Source organism: Nothoprocta perdicaria, unplaced genomic scaffold (assembly GCF_003342845.1).
Source record: "Nothoprocta perdicaria isolate Ctin4 unplaced genomic scaffold, notPer1 scaffold_404, whole genome shotgun sequence".
Taxonomy (NCBI): domain Eukaryota; kingdom Metazoa; phylum Chordata; class Aves; order Tinamiformes; family Tinamidae; genus Nothoprocta; species Nothoprocta perdicaria.
The window spans coordinates 312,167-329,266 of NW_020455649.1; the positions used below are offsets into that span (position 1 = coordinate 312,167).

The window sequence follows — 17,100 nt, forward strand, 5'->3', positions numbered from 1 at the left end:
TCCTCTTCCTCTTCCTCTTCCTCTTCCTCTTCCTCTTCCTCTTCCTCTTCCTCCTAACAAAATGGTTTTAAAAGCCCTTTTGTCTTTATCTTCAGCATCTCTACCATTGCAATATCTCTTCGTCGGACAAAGTAGCCTGAAAAAGTAGCCTTGGACCTTGAAGAGTTTGGAAAAAAAATGCAAATATGAAAGGATAAATTTACTATATTTGTTCCTTCCTCTTTATATTCCTTCCACCAGTTTGAGAAAATGTGTATCTTATTTTAAAGCCTGTGTTTAAACTAATTTCGCAGTATTCCTCTGTAATATATCTGTGTGATAAAATGACTAACATTGCAGTAATTYTTGGTCATCCCAAGGTATAAATATGAAGTTTATATTTTAAGTATTAATGTATAAATAACTRTTGACATTGGACTGGGCAGCACAAGAGGCACTGATTGACATGGATCTCATGATTTTTCAGATGAGGATAGGCATTCACTCAGGATCAGTTCTGGCTGGTGTCGTTGGTGTAAGAATGCCACGGTATTGTCTCTTTGGGAACAACGTCACTCTTGCAAGCAAGTTCGAGTCAGGAAGTCACCCACGTCGCATCAATGTCAGTCCAACCACATACCAGTAAGTGCTGTCAGCCTTTACATTCTGTTTTTATTGCAACCTGTTTAAAGTAACATGTTATATCCTTTTACTATGAATATCAGCAGAAGGACACCAGAGCACCAGGACAACTGAAAAGAGCTACTGCCCAAGTAGTAGCATCAGAGAGTACAAAGAAGTCAGTGCAAAAAAGGAATTACTACAGCAGCGTCAATCATTCCTACCAAAAATAGCATGTAACAGAAATGGGAAATGCACATCATACCCATCATTTCATGCACTATTACAACTTCAGGCTGAAGATTCTGAGCTGACATAAAGCTAATGAAGAAAGCACATTTCTGTATTAAAGTCTTTAACTTTGGTGATGAGACTGTTTTCAAAGAGCATTCTTGGGGGCAAAATTTCTTGTTTAGCGTTGTCTTCGTATAAATTTAATTTAAAAAATACTTAAGAAAAAGATTGAAAAAACAAAGTATTATCAGCAATTCTTATGCAAATGGAGAGTAAACTTCATTAAAGAAGGTTAAGAGTAACAACTCTTAAAGAAGAAAGGTATTTCTTATTGTTCGACAGTTTGACTATAAGGATTTCTATTGCTTGGATTAGTATAGATATCATAGAATCATTGAATCATAGAATTGTTAAGGTTGGAAGGGAGCTTTAGAGGTCAGCTAGTCTAACCCCCCTGCTCACACAGGGTCACCTAGAGCATGTGGCAMAGGGCTGCATCGAAGAGGGTTTGGGAGATCTCCAGAGAAGGAGACTCCACAACCTCCATGGGCAGCCTGTTCCAGGGCTTTGTCAGCCTCACTGTCAGGATATTTTTCCTTAAGTTCCTGTGGAACTTTTGGTACTTCAGTTTGTGGCTGTTTCGTCTAGTCCTGTCACTGGCCACCACTGAAAAGAGGATGACCCATCCTCCTCACTGCCTCTCTTGAGGTATTTATAGACACTGATCAGGTCCCCCCTCAGCCTTCTCTTCTCCAGGCTGAACAGGCCCAGCTCCCTCAGCCTTTGCTCATAGGGCAGATGTTCCAGGCCTCTGATCATCCTTGTAGCCCTGCGCTGGATTCTCTCCAGCAGCTCCACATCCCTCTTGTACTGGGTAACCCAGAACTGGACACAGTACTCCAGCTGTGGCCACACCAGGGTCACATATATTGTCTTTTCTGTYGGGAGGTGTATATCTCACTCTTTTTCCTACCCTGTGTATTTGAAATAGTTTTCTGAATCATGGTTTTGCCCAGATTTGGGGACTGCTAGAGTGAGGTTGTATGAGCAGAGTATTAGATTAGATGATCSCCTACCTCGACTGTTTTTCAATTCTGCAACTGTTTCTCTGTAGTAAATATGTAAACCGTTGCTCCAACAGTACTTCTTTTCCTTCTTTTTTTCTTTATATAGAACCATGAATTTYCATATTTATTTTTTCATACATCTATCTATGTAAATGAAAGTTTTAAATGGAATTTCTTCATCCAAGACTTGAAGCTCCTGATATGCTAAAATATAAAGCAATCAGAAATGAAAGTTAAAAAGTAATTAAAACTAGTGAATAAAATGACGTTCGTGTTCATAGTCCATTCACTACAGGTAAAATTTACAGAATGGAGCAAGTGTAGTTAGTTCAACAAAAGGCAGAAAAACGGAACAGACTTTTGATCATAAAGTGAACAGAATCAAGTTCATATTGTTGTGTCATAACAAGCAAGAGACATACAGACCCACACTATTCTCAGGTATAGAAAATATGCTCATTTAAATACAAAAATATACAGGATTTTTTTAAAGAATTTATACCAATTTAAAAAATGTACAGCTGGAAATATGGGTAGTATTTGTGGGAGCGGTGGTGCACAAGTCTATTTATTTAGACTATTCTTGGATTGATTAAGTCATTGTCACTTTTATTTTTCCAGAGACAGTTCTGCTTTCTTTTTGATTACAAAATGCTACAGCACACTTACCATGAGACAGCTGATCCATGGTCATTGTATGTCATCTTTATATTGCATTGTTGAGAAGAAATCTGTTCTGAAAACCGATTGAGCACTAGTATGTAGAGTTTGTAAGCAATAAGTGCTCTTACATTGTCCTTTATCCCACTACAAGTATGTTTGTTTCTACTCACTTTAATCCCATGTTCAGGCATTTGTGTCCAAAGTATGTGATTCTCTGTTCAGTCAACATATCAACTTCAGTGGKGGGTAGGACTGTTTTTTATCTTCACAAAATAAAATATTATCAATCAGTCTTGGCTGTAGGGATCCCCTGAGACAAAATTTCTAGRTTTTTTTTTAATAAAGGGAGASCAGTGGATGTCACAGAATCACAGGATAGTTGAAGTTGGAAGGGACCTTTAGAGATCATCTAGTCTTACCCCACAGCTCAAGCATCTACCATGTCATCTACCTTGACTTAACTAGTCTTTGGATGTCTCCCGCGGATGGCATCCTTGTATGCAGGTTGGGAAATTACAATCTAGATGGATGAGCTACTAGATGAAAGAAAAACTGGCTGGATCTCTGGTCTTACATCAAATAGTTAAAATATGTTGTACTCTGCCTGAAGACCAATAAAAAGGGACAACTGCAGGAGTCTTGGGATCTGCCCTGTTTCATCAGTGACCTGGGAGAGGAGAGAGTGCCCTCTCCTTGAGTTTGCAGATGTCACCATGGAGCTAGTAGTATGCTTAGAATAGGGCCTAGACAAGCTGGAGGAAGGAGTCAATGAGCATCTTTTGAAACTCAAGAAAAACAAATGTAAAATCCTGCACATAGAACAAAAGAACTTTTTACAATAGGTATTTTTACTACAGGCTGGGGACTGACTGTCTGGGGAGAAGTTCTTTGGAAAAGGCTTAAGGATCCCAGGGGGCAGTGAGCTGGACATGGGCAAGCAGAGCGTCCTGGCAGCAAGGAAGGTCAACAGCATCCTGGGCTGCATGAAAAAGGCACAGACAGAGATCCAGGGAAGTGATTAATCCCCTTTACTTGGCCTTCGTTAGCTCCATATGGATTACTGGCTACAGTGTTGGGGCCCTGGAACCAGGCAGAATTTTATGAATGAGAAAATTCAGTGCAGTGTTGGCAAGATGGTTGACTTGCCTGATGAGAAGAGATGGAAGGAACTGGGCTTGTTCAGTCTAGAGCTGAGACAGCTTTGGGAGCGCATGACATTAGCCCTCAGTGCCTAACTGGAGGTCATCAAAGAGGTGGAGCCTTTTCAGTGGGGAATGGTGGGAATCCAAGAGGACAATGACCATAACTTCAAACAGGGGAGATTTTGACTGCATGCAAAGAAGAAATTTCATTTTAAGAACAATCAAACTGCAGCACAGGTTGCACAGGGTTCTGCTGTCTCCATCCTTAGAAGTATGCACCTGGATGAAGCGGTGTTGTTGATCTGTTTTTGAGCAAAACTGGATTACAAATCTCCTGAGGTGCCCTTCRTACTAAATTATTCTATGGATGTATGATTTGTCCATGTATATATTCACCCTGAGTGTTAGTTGATTAGAATTCTGGATCTTAATGAAGTAAATAATTTCTGACAGATTTCATAACCCATTTTACATAAAGCAAAACATTTTCTTGCAGCTTAATGCCACAGCACTAACCTGTGAACTTAAAATAATTTCATATACTGGGGATAATTTTTACACCTTTTGAAGCTGAGGGAACAATAATAAATTTTGGTGAACAGAACATTTTTGGTTTGTTTCTTTTTGCAATAGCCATGGTAACAAAAAATGAAAGGTAAAAGACAAGACTATCCTCTAATTGAACCACACAAATCCCTTTGTTATGCTAGCCTTTGGATAGTCTTGGTGTTGATTTCCTGCTGTATCCCTAGGATATTTCTGATTCATTACTTTCATTACTTGATGTGGGACTTCTTTAGTCCATCAAAAGCATGTTTTTTTTTTTTTTTTTAGAAGAGGTGTATGAAGACTCTCATAGCTCCTTCTAAGTAGTAAAGTGTGGATAAAGCCAGTGGGGAGTGCGACAGGTAATGTTTTAATATACATAGGAATAAATCTGGATTCAACTAGTTTCGTTGATAAAACTTCTACTCGTTTTAGTACTGTCAGACTTTCTCCCTATGGGAACATCAAATATGGTCTTATTTTCCAGTTGTGAAAGTTATGAATTTGAACTGTTAGTTTAAAAAAAGGGGAAAATGGTAGAAAAATAACTATTGGTTTAGAAAAATAACTATTACTACATAGAACAAAACAAACCATAACGAAATAGTAAATTATGCATATTTGTTACCTGTACTTAGGTATTACCTGGAAAATCTGATGTTATATGCTAAAAAGATTCAGAATGACAAATGACACATATGCAGGTAAAGAAAGTAGAAACAGGATAGTGGTCATTCAAGATGAATGGCTAAAAGTAGTGAGAAAAAGGAACTAGCTCCTTTTATATATTTCAGAAAACATTTGAGATATAAAATGAAGGTGCATGGGGCCACTTAGCCTATTCAAAACCCTACCTTCAGACATTGTTGAAAGCATGAGAACAGGTTGGGGAGAAGAAATGTGATGATTCTGACACAGTGAAAGAGATCGCTATTAAAAAATGCTCTGTAAGGCAGGAATATTCAGAGTCCCCAGAGGTAATCTAGGAAGTCTGAACTGTAATGTAACATTTCTTAAATAGAATCTGTATCAAAATAGACTTTTCTGAAATAGAATTTGCTGCRATTTGTATACTAAAACACTGAAATGTCTTTATAACTGATCTTATTTTACATCAAATGCTTCTACCTTGTCATACTATGCTGCTGTGTAGTCAACTAATATTTTTATTATCTAAGAAGCAATATTTTACAAAGCAGATAATTCTGCAGTCAGCATGAAAATAACAGAATACCAATTAATTAAAACTATTGGCATTTATCATTACATATTTACACCTACCTTTCCCCATGCTGAACATTCTGGCATGCTCTGTGCTTACAAAGCACACAGATACTGAAAACGAGTCTGATACTTATCAGCTTGCATTATATAGTACAACAATATACATTATAAGAGCCATCATTGTTTAAGTTATCATCACACTTCAGAATGTCTGTTATGGGTTTCAAATGTTTATGCTTCAGTCTGTAATCTGTCTGTGTAAGAATCAGAAATTAAAAATACAAATACATCGTGCTGTTGCCTAGCAGCTGTGGCAAACCTTGGGCAATCTTGCTCCAGCTACCCCTGCTTGGGAAGAGCTCTGAAATGCCGAGACAAAAGTTCTTACAAAGGTGGTCTCTGAAGCTTTTGGGTATAGAACTTCATTTCTGTTCCAAATATCTTGTTCTTTTGCTTTTGTCTTTTGAACCAAACATTTTTTTTTTGTCTGCTGTATCCCCTCTGAACCTCTAAGTATTGTAAGATTGAAAGCACTGGAACAGTGTTGGTAAAACTTCCAGTAAAAGAGACAGAAACTGGAGAGTAAATAGGGTATCTCAGACTGGTCTCTGTTAAACATGTGSCCAGGAGGGAACAGAAGAATAACGTTTCCTGTTTCTTTAGAAAAATGGCAATCTGGCCATAGGTTTAATTCATCTCTTTTTTTCTGAATTGAATAAAATTACCTATTTCCCATACTCAGGAAGCAAAAMCAACCTGAATTAGGAGTCTCTTGTTCAGCACAAAAGAAAGAYGAAATACTTTTTAATTATTGTTTCAGCTATGAATAATGATGTTTATCTGATATTAATATAATATACCTACATTCATCCTGTTTCCCTAATAGTATTACAACATAATGCCCTGGGATCTCCAGGCAGTTATCAAAAGCAGGTAAACGTAATTGTTGCTATTTGTCAAGTGACTTTATTTAAATAATGAACTCTCCTTTGCCTTTCACCTCTGGCCTTTCTCAGTACATATCTCCCCTATGGAGAAGGTACTTCTGGCATCGGGTATTGGCTCCAAATGTTTCCCACTGTCACATACTGGGCATTACATTCAGCACCTAAACTCAAAGATGAACAGTCTGGATATATCCCATGACTGTATCTGATGAGAAGAAAGAGCAGCCAAGGGTGCTTTTCAGACATGGAGGCAGGTGAGATTACCTCAGCTTCATCTAACTGGAATTAGCCTTTAGAATTGACTAATATCCTCAGCATTTGAATAGGTTTTTGACATTGACTGCTAGATGGAAGAAGCTCTGTTTTTACATCATTATGAAGTATATGCATGACTTGATAATRTGGCTTTTAAATTAAAGCTCTGTGCATTTCTATAAACTCTTTATTTTTTTATTATTATTACTGATAAATTATTTTTCATACAGGCAGCTATATTATAGAGAAACAAATGGTATCATCCTCCAAGACCAATTAACTTTTCAGGTTAATTTGAATTTTATTTCTAGTCATCCTCAAAAGCTTTATTGCTATATTGATCAATTCACCATACATGCTGTCCTGAGATATAGTGTAGCACACACAGTTATCTGTAAAAGGGAATATACCTTATATACAAGGAAAATATGCATAAAATATACATAAAGAAAAGCCACATTAATGATACTGTTAAAATTGTTGTACACACTACCTAAAATTCCCTTTTCTGCCAATATGCACACMCTTCCTCTGCCCCTCTTGTTTCTAAGAATGATGATTCCAGTTTTCCTTAAGATGAGGAGGTAAAGGAGGAGGCAAGATGAGGAGGTAGATATTGAGTTGTMAGAAACTAGATTTCTTCACTTAGAAGAGATTGCTTGGGGTGTGGTAATTTTCTTAGTCCTAGGTTCCCACTGGCTAATTGTGTATTTTTTTAATAGTCTATTATATTATATATTTTTGATAGTCTATTAATTAACAATAGGCAGAGTAGCACACAGTTCTGCACAGCTAGATCAATACAAAGCTTGTGGCCTTTTACTAATGGTGACAAAACTCTATTGACTGAGCTTAATTTTCTAATGTCCAAAACAGAGAGCAGGCCAAGTAGCTCTTCAAGTGCTTTATTATAAAACTCCCAGAATTATTCTACTTAAGTGGATAAGAAATAAAGGTATCATAAGTCAGTGGTAGGCATTCACCAGTCTGAATCGYGTACTGTGATATACAGTATACAGCATTAGAAAAACAGGACTGGTCCTGTCATAACCTTAGTGCAAATGAGTTGTGAGATGAGTTTCCATAATTTCAAAAATAATGTAAAATTTCACATTAAGTAAAACCACATATTCAGTTTTTCATCTTTTCATTCTCCTATTTTTTTCCATCATATTTAAAAACCATAGAAGAAATCCAAAGCTATTAAAGTTTAGGACTAGGCAGCCTGATTTTTGGTTTTACAATAGAAATTCATGTCCTTATGCATTGTGTTTTATCAACTGCATTCCTTGTGAATGCTAAAATAATTTGTCACCTGAATTCACATGAAAAAAAAAACGAATTGACATGTTTTATCAAACCAGGTACCCAGATAGCTGTGGCAAATATTTTTTGCCCTAGAAGAAGGAGTAAATTATCCTGCAGTAAAGTCATTTGGGAAGCCATTAATTAACTGTAATTACACTAACTGGTAGGTAGATAYGACACAGTGCAACTACAGCTTAATATATTTCTTTACAAAAGCTCCCCTCTTTGAGATTTATAACAGAAAGAACATTTTCTTCTGTTTATAGCTATCCTCGTGAAAGAGAATATTTATGGAAGATTGACTTGGATACTTTGCKTTTCTTGGAGTATACTATATTTAGCAGAGCAGTGCAAATTCTCCTTAGTGTATTCTGTTTCTTTGCAAAATACTGCTTAATTTTTGATGCATACAAAATCATTTCCCTAAAAGTTTACATTGATGYTCAGTTCTGAGTGGGAGCTTTTAAACTCTGATTAAGCAAATTGCCAAATCCTGTAATATCATAATATCATGATTTTTTTAGGGAATGTGGAGATTCATCACACTGAGGTAAAATGTATATATACATTAATAATGTATAATTATATATACATTACCTGACTATAACATTTCTGCTAGATAGTTTGTTGAAGCAGAAGATATTATAGTTAGTGTAATGTTAAGATTCGTAGAAAAAATACATTTGAAAATTATTAATATATACATGGCATCCCAAGTTAGCAGTTTTTGGCAATACATAAGAAAATTCCTGTTTTTTCAGTGCTTACTTCATACTGGACTGCCTTGCCTGAAGGATAGCTTTTYTAACAAGCCTTGAGTAAAGGGTAAGAGAAGAGATAGTCCTCCCTTGCAGCACGGGCTAAGCAGAGTGCCAGGCTCTTGCGCTGGAGCAGAGTACCCGTCTGCAGCCAAATGGTGCTGGGTTTGCTGGGATCCATGCTGGCTGGATGCAGCAGTCCTGGGAGATAGGGGTAGGGAAGAGGTTTGGGGCATTTCCAGGTGCTGTGTGCACAGTGTGCGCCCTGAAATCTTTGTGGTAGTGCTCAAAGGGTAGGAACATGCAGTAGCTTGGACAAATACATCCTTATTGGTGCTGTTTCTCAAAGAGGCTGGAGTTTAATTAGTGCATGTGGCAGTCTATTATACTTTTTTGCTCTGGAAGCATATGTCTAGGGGGAGTTCCTCCTTTTTATTTCTAAAGGAGCTCCTCTTTCATAATTCCAAAAGAGTTGGTACYCTGGCTGCAGTCTAAGCTGCAGTCTAAGGATCTAATCTTGTTCCTCCCTTTGTGCAAATCCTTCAGCTTTTGAATGTGTGATGTTCAGGAGGGAACCAAGCAGCTTAGCATGCTTTCCATAAAGAAATCATAAAATATTTGCAATGAGGTTTCCTTGAAGCCATCCTTCCTGCTGAGCCTGAAGGCAAGCAGAAGTACCTTTTTTGTGTGCCTGTTAATTGATCTTTGCAGCATCCAGTGATAAGAATAAAGGTCTGACATCTTTGACATATGGAGAGATGAGGTGAAATTGCTTCCCAATGGGAAGTGAGAGAGCAAAATGTGGAGGAAAGCATACACTCAGCATACAGGATCTTGCAAGAAATAATATCATAGTAAGAAATATTTATTAGTTCATTTTCAGTTCATGTTAGTTCATATATAGGAAGTCAATAATGAGGATATGACTTTCTTGACAAAATAGTTTGAAATACAGTTAAATCTATTTCAGTGATGCTAAAAAAGAATTACAAGATTTTAAAAGCTTGTAATTTTAAATTACTGAGTATCAGCCTAGATTTCCTTGATATGGACACCAGCTGACTTTCAAATGCTTCTTGTTTCCAAAAGAAAAAAAGAAAATAACCAAGCATTCTCTTTCCATACCGACATGACGTTTTTAGTGAAGGAAATGAAAAGTAAATGGATAATTCTCAAAAAATGATCTCTTATTTGCATGTGTGTGTGTGTGTGTGTGTAAGTGCAACAGCATTTCCATCAGGGAATTGACAAATCAAGAACTTAAACAGCTTTAAAAGTTTTCAGGTTAGGAGAATTTATCAAGGTTAATCAACTACAAATCATTGTGTAAGTAATTCTTTCTCCCCTAAAACTTTTACAAAGACAAGTTAAGGGCAGACCGGGTTCCAGGCAATTTACAGGGGTGCTTGAGYACCCTGACCCTTATAATGTAAGCACTGGATTGTAAACTGTCTATCCAACCAGTGAGTAGCACACAGAATTTTCACCCTGTGAATATCCTACCATAAAAAATGTCCTTTACAATACTACTGATTAAGGGAAATGAATAGAAATAATTTAGGAAAGACAACTGAGACAAATGCATTGATGTAGTTTCTGAGTAATTTTTATATGCATGTTCCTGAAATGCTCAGCTTGTGTATCGTCAACTGAAACACTATAATTGTGGGACACTGGGAATTAGAAGTGCTTCATGTAGAATTTAGGCTACTATATAATATCCTGAAGATGCAAGAATGAGCTTTGCTATCAGGCTTTCCGAGCAGGTAGTCTGACTTGGTCACAACAAAATGCTGAGGGAATATCASTAGTGCCAAGGCTGACTGGTGACAACCAGTTAGTCTTTGCACAACTGTTTGGTTGCCTTTGCTGCCATTTGTGATAACCCCCACATCCCTTAATTAGGTGCACTATTTCAATTAGTCTCTTTCTCTCAGAAATTGTTTTCTCAGACGGGGAATGAGATCATGTTTAAGAAATTGCCTCCGGTGTCTAATAACTTTATGTAGATGTTAAAGAAAGGGCTATCTGATTACCCTCAGTACTTAGCGGTTAAGAAATCTCGCTGAAGGAGTCATCCCTTCTGTATTTAGACCATTCATGAATTCAAAAAGAGAACAGCAGCAGGAGATGGTGATGCTCCTGCAGCCTTTGCTAAATTTTGTCTCTTTTTCTTCAAGGGTACAGAGAGCCTTAAAATATAATTCTGTCAAGCAGCTAAATGGCTAAAACAGATCTTCAGGGAAGACAAGGTCAAGTCACACGAACCAATTTCCCATTTTCTGGTTCAAGGGAAGAGACAGTTTAATACGTACAGTTCTGGAGGCTTTCGTAGGTAGTTGCACCCAGTCCCAATTGTTTTATCTTATCTCATGGACCGGTACAATTCCTCTTTATGTTGTGTTTATATACTAGAAAGCAGGGCACAGCTAATTTATATCCAGATGTGCTATTGGTCTATCCACATCTCTGGACATTTAAGAAAAAGTAATATTAAAGGCATGAGATTTCATGCAAATGTGGTAATTTGGTTGCATATACTCTCACAGGTTGCAGAGCTGGAGCCTCTTTGACCTAAAAATGTAGTTTTCACCTAGTAAACAGGTGAAAATAAAGCCTTTAATTAATATCCTGCACTTTTACCTTATSAAATAAATAGATATAAAGTGATAGTATCAACTAAACAGTACCAGACCTGAACTGAGTTTATATATATGTATATATGTTTTAGGCTTAGGTTTCAGACTTGAATAACTGTTATTACCGTTAGATAGTGCTGGGCTCTGAGAAGGAAACCCCTGATTTCTGTCAAAGTTRAGGACTCCACAGTGAATAGCTGAATTTTGGGGAAGAATGACTGCAGAGAAGCTTTGCAGATTTGCTCAGAATGTTGTGGGAGTTCAAGTGTTACTTGCAGAAATCTAGGTTAGGAAGCAGAGAAGAGTTACTTTTATGTATATTAAACCTTTGTGTTTAAAACATCATATTTACTGCCAGCAAAGATGAAAGGAGAGAAGCTTCTCTGCAGAGGTCTCTGAAAACTTTCATGTGATTTAAAGAAGATTTCAGTATTTTGATCATAAAATTGAAAACCTGGAAAATAGATCATGACACTCAAACCACAGGCCAAACAAAGACTACCACAGAAGTTAAAAGGCAAAAGCATCATTGGATTTATAACCCACTAATCATTTGAAAAATGGGAAGAAAATGCTTTCACATTTCAATGAACTTTTGGGAGCACACACTGGCTCTCTCAGCTAAAACCCAAGAAAAACTTGCATTAAAGGAAATGGTATTGCATGTTGGGCAACTTGAAAAATATCACTTGGCAATGAGATTAATTAATTCATTTATTTACTCTCCAGAAATCAGCTTTAGAGCTATTTAGAGCCATTAAATAAACAACCTGTTCCAAAACCCACTGAGAAGCTAACAAGGTTCTTTTCACTGATGTTTCTGAGCTTCCGATGAGACTGATTGAGAGAAAGAGCAAATGTATTGGGAGGGGAGAAGCTGCAGACTGCTTTCTTATATCCAACTGTGCTCAGCATTTACCATGACTTCAAAACGATTCCTTTCAACTCTTCAAGGGACTGAACGGCCCTGGCTTAATTAACTGGAAACAAAAAGAAATGTATAGAATTATTTTCTTTATTTTATAACTCTAACTTGTTTTAGGGAAGATAATAGGCCCTGGAATATCAGACTCAGCCAGACAGGCACTTCTCTGCTAGGATGGCATGAAGTTGGTGACATCAGGTCTGTGACCTCATGTCACTTGTTTGGGCTAGACTGAAAAAAGTGGGCATGGCTTCATCACCTCTCTGATCCTGCTTTTCTTTTGGACTCCAGCTGCCTCAGATTAAACTCGCAAGGAGAACTCCAGATTTGATTCTGTTTCTTGTTGAAATTGGATTTTCTCTGGGCAATTTCATTATAATTAATTGACCTATTTTATGAAATGCACTACACCAAATAAAGGAGGGCAAGGGGCAAAACCAACCACCCTTCTACCTGTGAGAACTTCCCAATCATTGTCACCATTATTACTGCTTTTCAGCAGAAGATTGGGAGATAGCCTTCAATTTGAAATAGTCATTCTGCACAACTGGCAGGAGTACAGAGTTTTAAATGAGCCAAATGATACATTATGGATAACAATTAATATGGTTTTGATTCCTTTTCTGACTACATGACTTTCTAAAGCCTGACAGCACTTTTCAATGAAATATTTATTTGGGCCAGCTCCTCAGTTGATCTCATTCAACAGAGCTCCTGGAAGTTGATGATGCCAAGCTGATTTATATCAGCTGGGGGAATGCTGGTTTAAGAAATTTTAAGTGTTACATACTTGTAACTTGTTTCCTTTGAGGGTTCCACAGGACTATTCTCTTCCAAGTGTAGCTGGGCTGTATTTTACGATCTTTCATGTCCATCTATTTTCTTTTTTTTCTAGGCTCTTAAAAAAGGAAGAAAACTTTATTTTTATCCCTCGTTCCCGTGAAGAGCTTCCAGAAAACTTTCCAAAGGAAATTCCTGGGATCTGTTACTTCCTTGAGGTCAGAAGTGGTCAGAAGCAGCCAAAATCCTCAATCTCTTCGGCCAGAGTGAGAAAGGTTTCTTACAACATTGGCACCATGTTCCTCCGGGAGACTAGCCTATGAGGCCTGCTGCAGATCAAAGACTCATCAAAAAAGCACAAGCCCAGACCTGGGTCATGACAGGGGAGCTGGAGGTCCTTTCTATTTCACTGCCTTGTTCTGAGCAAGCAGTAAGAGTTCCATGTAACGTCAGGCAATAATCACTTTGAAAGGTGGGTGACTGCTGCCAATAAACAAAGTGGAGAGGGAAAAATGTAACTACACAATGTACTTCCACTTCCAGAGGAATTTTGTTCATAAATTTCAGTCTGGCCCCTTTATAACAAACAAAAAACAACCCTTGACATCAAGGTTGGTTTTGTTTTGTTCAGAAATGGTGATCGTTCTCTGTAGATTTGCACCAGCTAAGCAGAATTGAGAGTCAGTTCTGATTATGCATTCCTACATTCAATGTGTTCTTCAGTAATTTAATGGTGTTTTTTAACTTTATGAACAAACATTTCATACATATACTGTAGAGTTGCTGTAACCTTCCTGGCAGGAGGAATTATAATTCAGTACAAATACTGTAGGGATTTTACCTATTTTTATACATATTTCACTTTCTGGACAATTACATTCCACATACTGTAAGTTGAGTGAGCTTAGATAGCTTTTCAGAAAGCTCCTGTATATTTCATATATTCTACCTATCAAAGCTTATTGTTATACAAGTGGGAAGACGTCATTTTTCTGTCTTTTTTTGGCACCAACAATATCAATATTTAATGGAAGAAAACCTTTTGCTTAATCTCTTTAGCTGATGTTCATGCTAAAGCTTTAGGTGAGCATTATCTTGCTTATATAAAGTAATGTTTAGTATTCATCCTCCACTGCTGTGTTTTCAGTCTTTCCAAGAAAAGGTAAACACAGGATAAAGGATCARTGTATTGACAGGAGAGAGAGGAAAAAAAATCATTTCCATTGGGACTGGCTTCACATCAAATTATCAATCAAATTGATTTTTGGTAGAAGTCCTGGACMTGGACTTTTATGAAAAAAAAAATAACGTGAAGAGTTCTTCAGGGAGAGTCTGAAACTGACATTGGAAACTCTCTGGATACTGCATTTCCCCAGTTCTTAATGGGACATATGCTCCTACACCACTTGTCTGTTAATAATGCTCATCTGGAAGTTTCCTCTGTTGCTGCACTGGCTGAAAGGTCCTCTGTGTTATATGATGTAAACTAGAAACTGCTGAAAAGAGGGGAGCAAAGGAGAGGGATTTAATGAAAATGACAATTCAAATTTTAGATGAGTCTATGTCAATAAAAATGAAAGGCTAATTCTTTGCTGGTTGAAATTCGTAAAATTTTATTGTCCTTGATTACTGTTGAAACAAGGTCTGGATCTAGATTTATCTACTGATCCTCCATGAGGCACATTTTCAGTCAGTGTTTATGTCTCAGGTTTTTATTTTTAAAAATAATACTGTTTAGTTCTCCCCTGGGTGTCCTATTTCAGCAGGCCAATATTGTTCTGSCCTTGCATTAAGCAGCTTATTAGTTAAAATTCAGAAGCAGCATGGTTTTAAATGSGCCTGATCAAAGCTCAGTGAAATCAAAGATCTCAACAGCACTAGGAGGCATGAGAAGCTCAGTATTGTACAATCCACATTGGAGGTGAGAAATTAGAGGTTTACTTATGGATTTAGTAGTCATAACTTGAGGCAGCTTTTAAAACTAAGTAAATAATGTTCACCATGTATTCAAATTATCTGTTACATSTTTTGTGGAGGAAAGACAGTGTGTAGTTCTCCCTTCTGACAATATTTCATGTGGGAATGAGCRAGCGCAACATTCCTGAGAGAGTTTCAGGCTTCCTTTCCATGAAGCCTGACTGGATGTGAGAGAACCACCTTGAACCCGCAGAGACATCAGCATTTAGATTAAATTATGCAGGTTTTCTTGCTTGAAAAGAGTAGCTGTATAGGACTTAGTCCAGAATATTACTTAAATGGGATCTTCCTTGCCTTCTAGAGGAAAACTAGTTTAATGATTCTTCKGATGCATATCAGAGCATCTGAGGACTGCAGGATTTCACCTTCTGTCTGCTTTGGTGATAAAGGCTTTTGCAGCTCTGTTGTCCAGAAGAAAAAAAAAGACTTGGTGAAGACTCCAAGCTTGAGGTGGCAGAATTTCCATCCAAACTGCAACTCTGAGATTTTTATGCACGGTAGGACAAGTTTTAGCCATTAATTTGCAGATGCACAGGATGTAGCATGCATTTTTTTTCTAGGGAACACTAATGACACATGCAAGAATCATGAATGGAGCAAAGCCTAATTTCTCAGAGAGCAAATTATTCTAAAAGGCATTAGTATTTTGAGATTTCCTTTGGATTTCACTCGCATCCTAATTGTGCAATAGGTGTTGGTGTCAGATTACTAATCTCAGTGGCCAAACCCTATTTTACCTCACACCACCTACAGTCCTCCCTGAAGAGAATGTAGAGATTCAGACCAAAACTTTGTAGCTCAATATCTGTCTCTCTCAACTGTCTCTCAATATCTGTCTCTCTCAACTGTCTCTCACAGTTGCCAAAAACAAAGTATCTAGATTAATCTTAGTGGATGCAGGGAAACATTTTCATGATAAATGAAGGAACAGTCAATCCAATTCCACTAGCAAATGCCATCCAGAAATTAGGAGAAGCATCTCCTCTTGTCTGCTCTCAAGTGACTAATTTATACTGTAAGGGGAAGTATAATCACAGAGATCAATGCAAAAACTAAAAATTGGTGTTAGCATCACCATGGAGACAATGGCAGTGTTTGCAAATAAACTAGCTAACTCCTTGAATTAGACTAAATTAACTGTATAAGAAAACACAAGCTTTGCTTTTCATAAGCTTCTGTAAAGGTAACATGCCCAAAACTTCAGCACTGATGCTAAGTATTGTGTTATTTGCTTCTATGTTATGACAAGTGAAGTTAATAAAAAGCTATGGGTTCTCTAGAGACGTTTTTTCCTAGCTCATCATGAAAGAAAGTGTGAAACATTCTCAGCACTATTTACCTTAGTAGCTGTGTCTGCTGTGTATAATATTAGGTTACAAATATATTTTTTTGGACAACTTTATGAAGTAAAATGAAATTTATTAGCAAGATTGATGCTGTGAAGTCAGTTAGATGCTAGTTAGACAACGTTTCTATGGTAATGCTTCCTTGTGATGAAAGAGGAAACTTTCTCATTTGTCTGGCATTGTTTTCATAAATAAAAAAGTGTTTCTCGGTTCTCAAACTTTTTTTGTTATTTCCTTGAGATGGTGAGGAAGGTAAGAAAGTGGTGCTGAAATGGATGCAGAAAGTTTGTAGTGCATTTCTGATTGATCTATAAAAGCAGCGGCCTGTTCCTGTGATTTAAAACCTACACACCTGTTTATTCCCTTAGCTATAAGCAGCAACATCTCCTTGCTTAACGTTCTATGAGGACCAAATTCACCCTCTGTAAAGGTGCAGCGTGAGAAAATCATCAGGCCGAGGTGAAGAGGATGCGAGGAGCCCAGTGAGGGCTTGTCGCTCCTTTTCCCACAGTCTTGTCCTCTGTGGCTACTCTCTGCTCTAAGATCAGAGGGATTGGAACCATGGAATTACCACAGGTGCTGACCCAGCAGCCAACTTTTCCTGCAAATGTCTTGAAGCCTACGTAGCTAAGGACAACAGCAGAGCAGAGAGCTCCCCAAGCGGTTCTTAAGGATTTGTGTAAGATTTC

General features: G+C 37.5%; 1 protein-coding gene across 1 annotated transcript in view; it reads left to right on the top strand.

Annotated features, from left to right (window-relative positions):
• Positions 1–16,527, top strand: part of GUCY1A2 (guanylate cyclase 1 soluble subunit alpha 2) — a 132,001-nt gene extending 115,474 nt beyond the window's left edge. The window contains exons 6-7 of the mRNA XM_026045604.1: positions 467–621; positions 13,204–16,527. Coding sequence (XP_025901389.1) covers positions 467–621; positions 13,204–13,411 — 363 coding nt within the window. The 3' untranslated portion in view covers positions 13,412–16,527. The remainder of the gene's footprint in view (positions 1–466; positions 622–13,203) is intronic.
• The last annotated feature ends 573 nt before the right edge of the window (positions 16,528–17,100 follow it).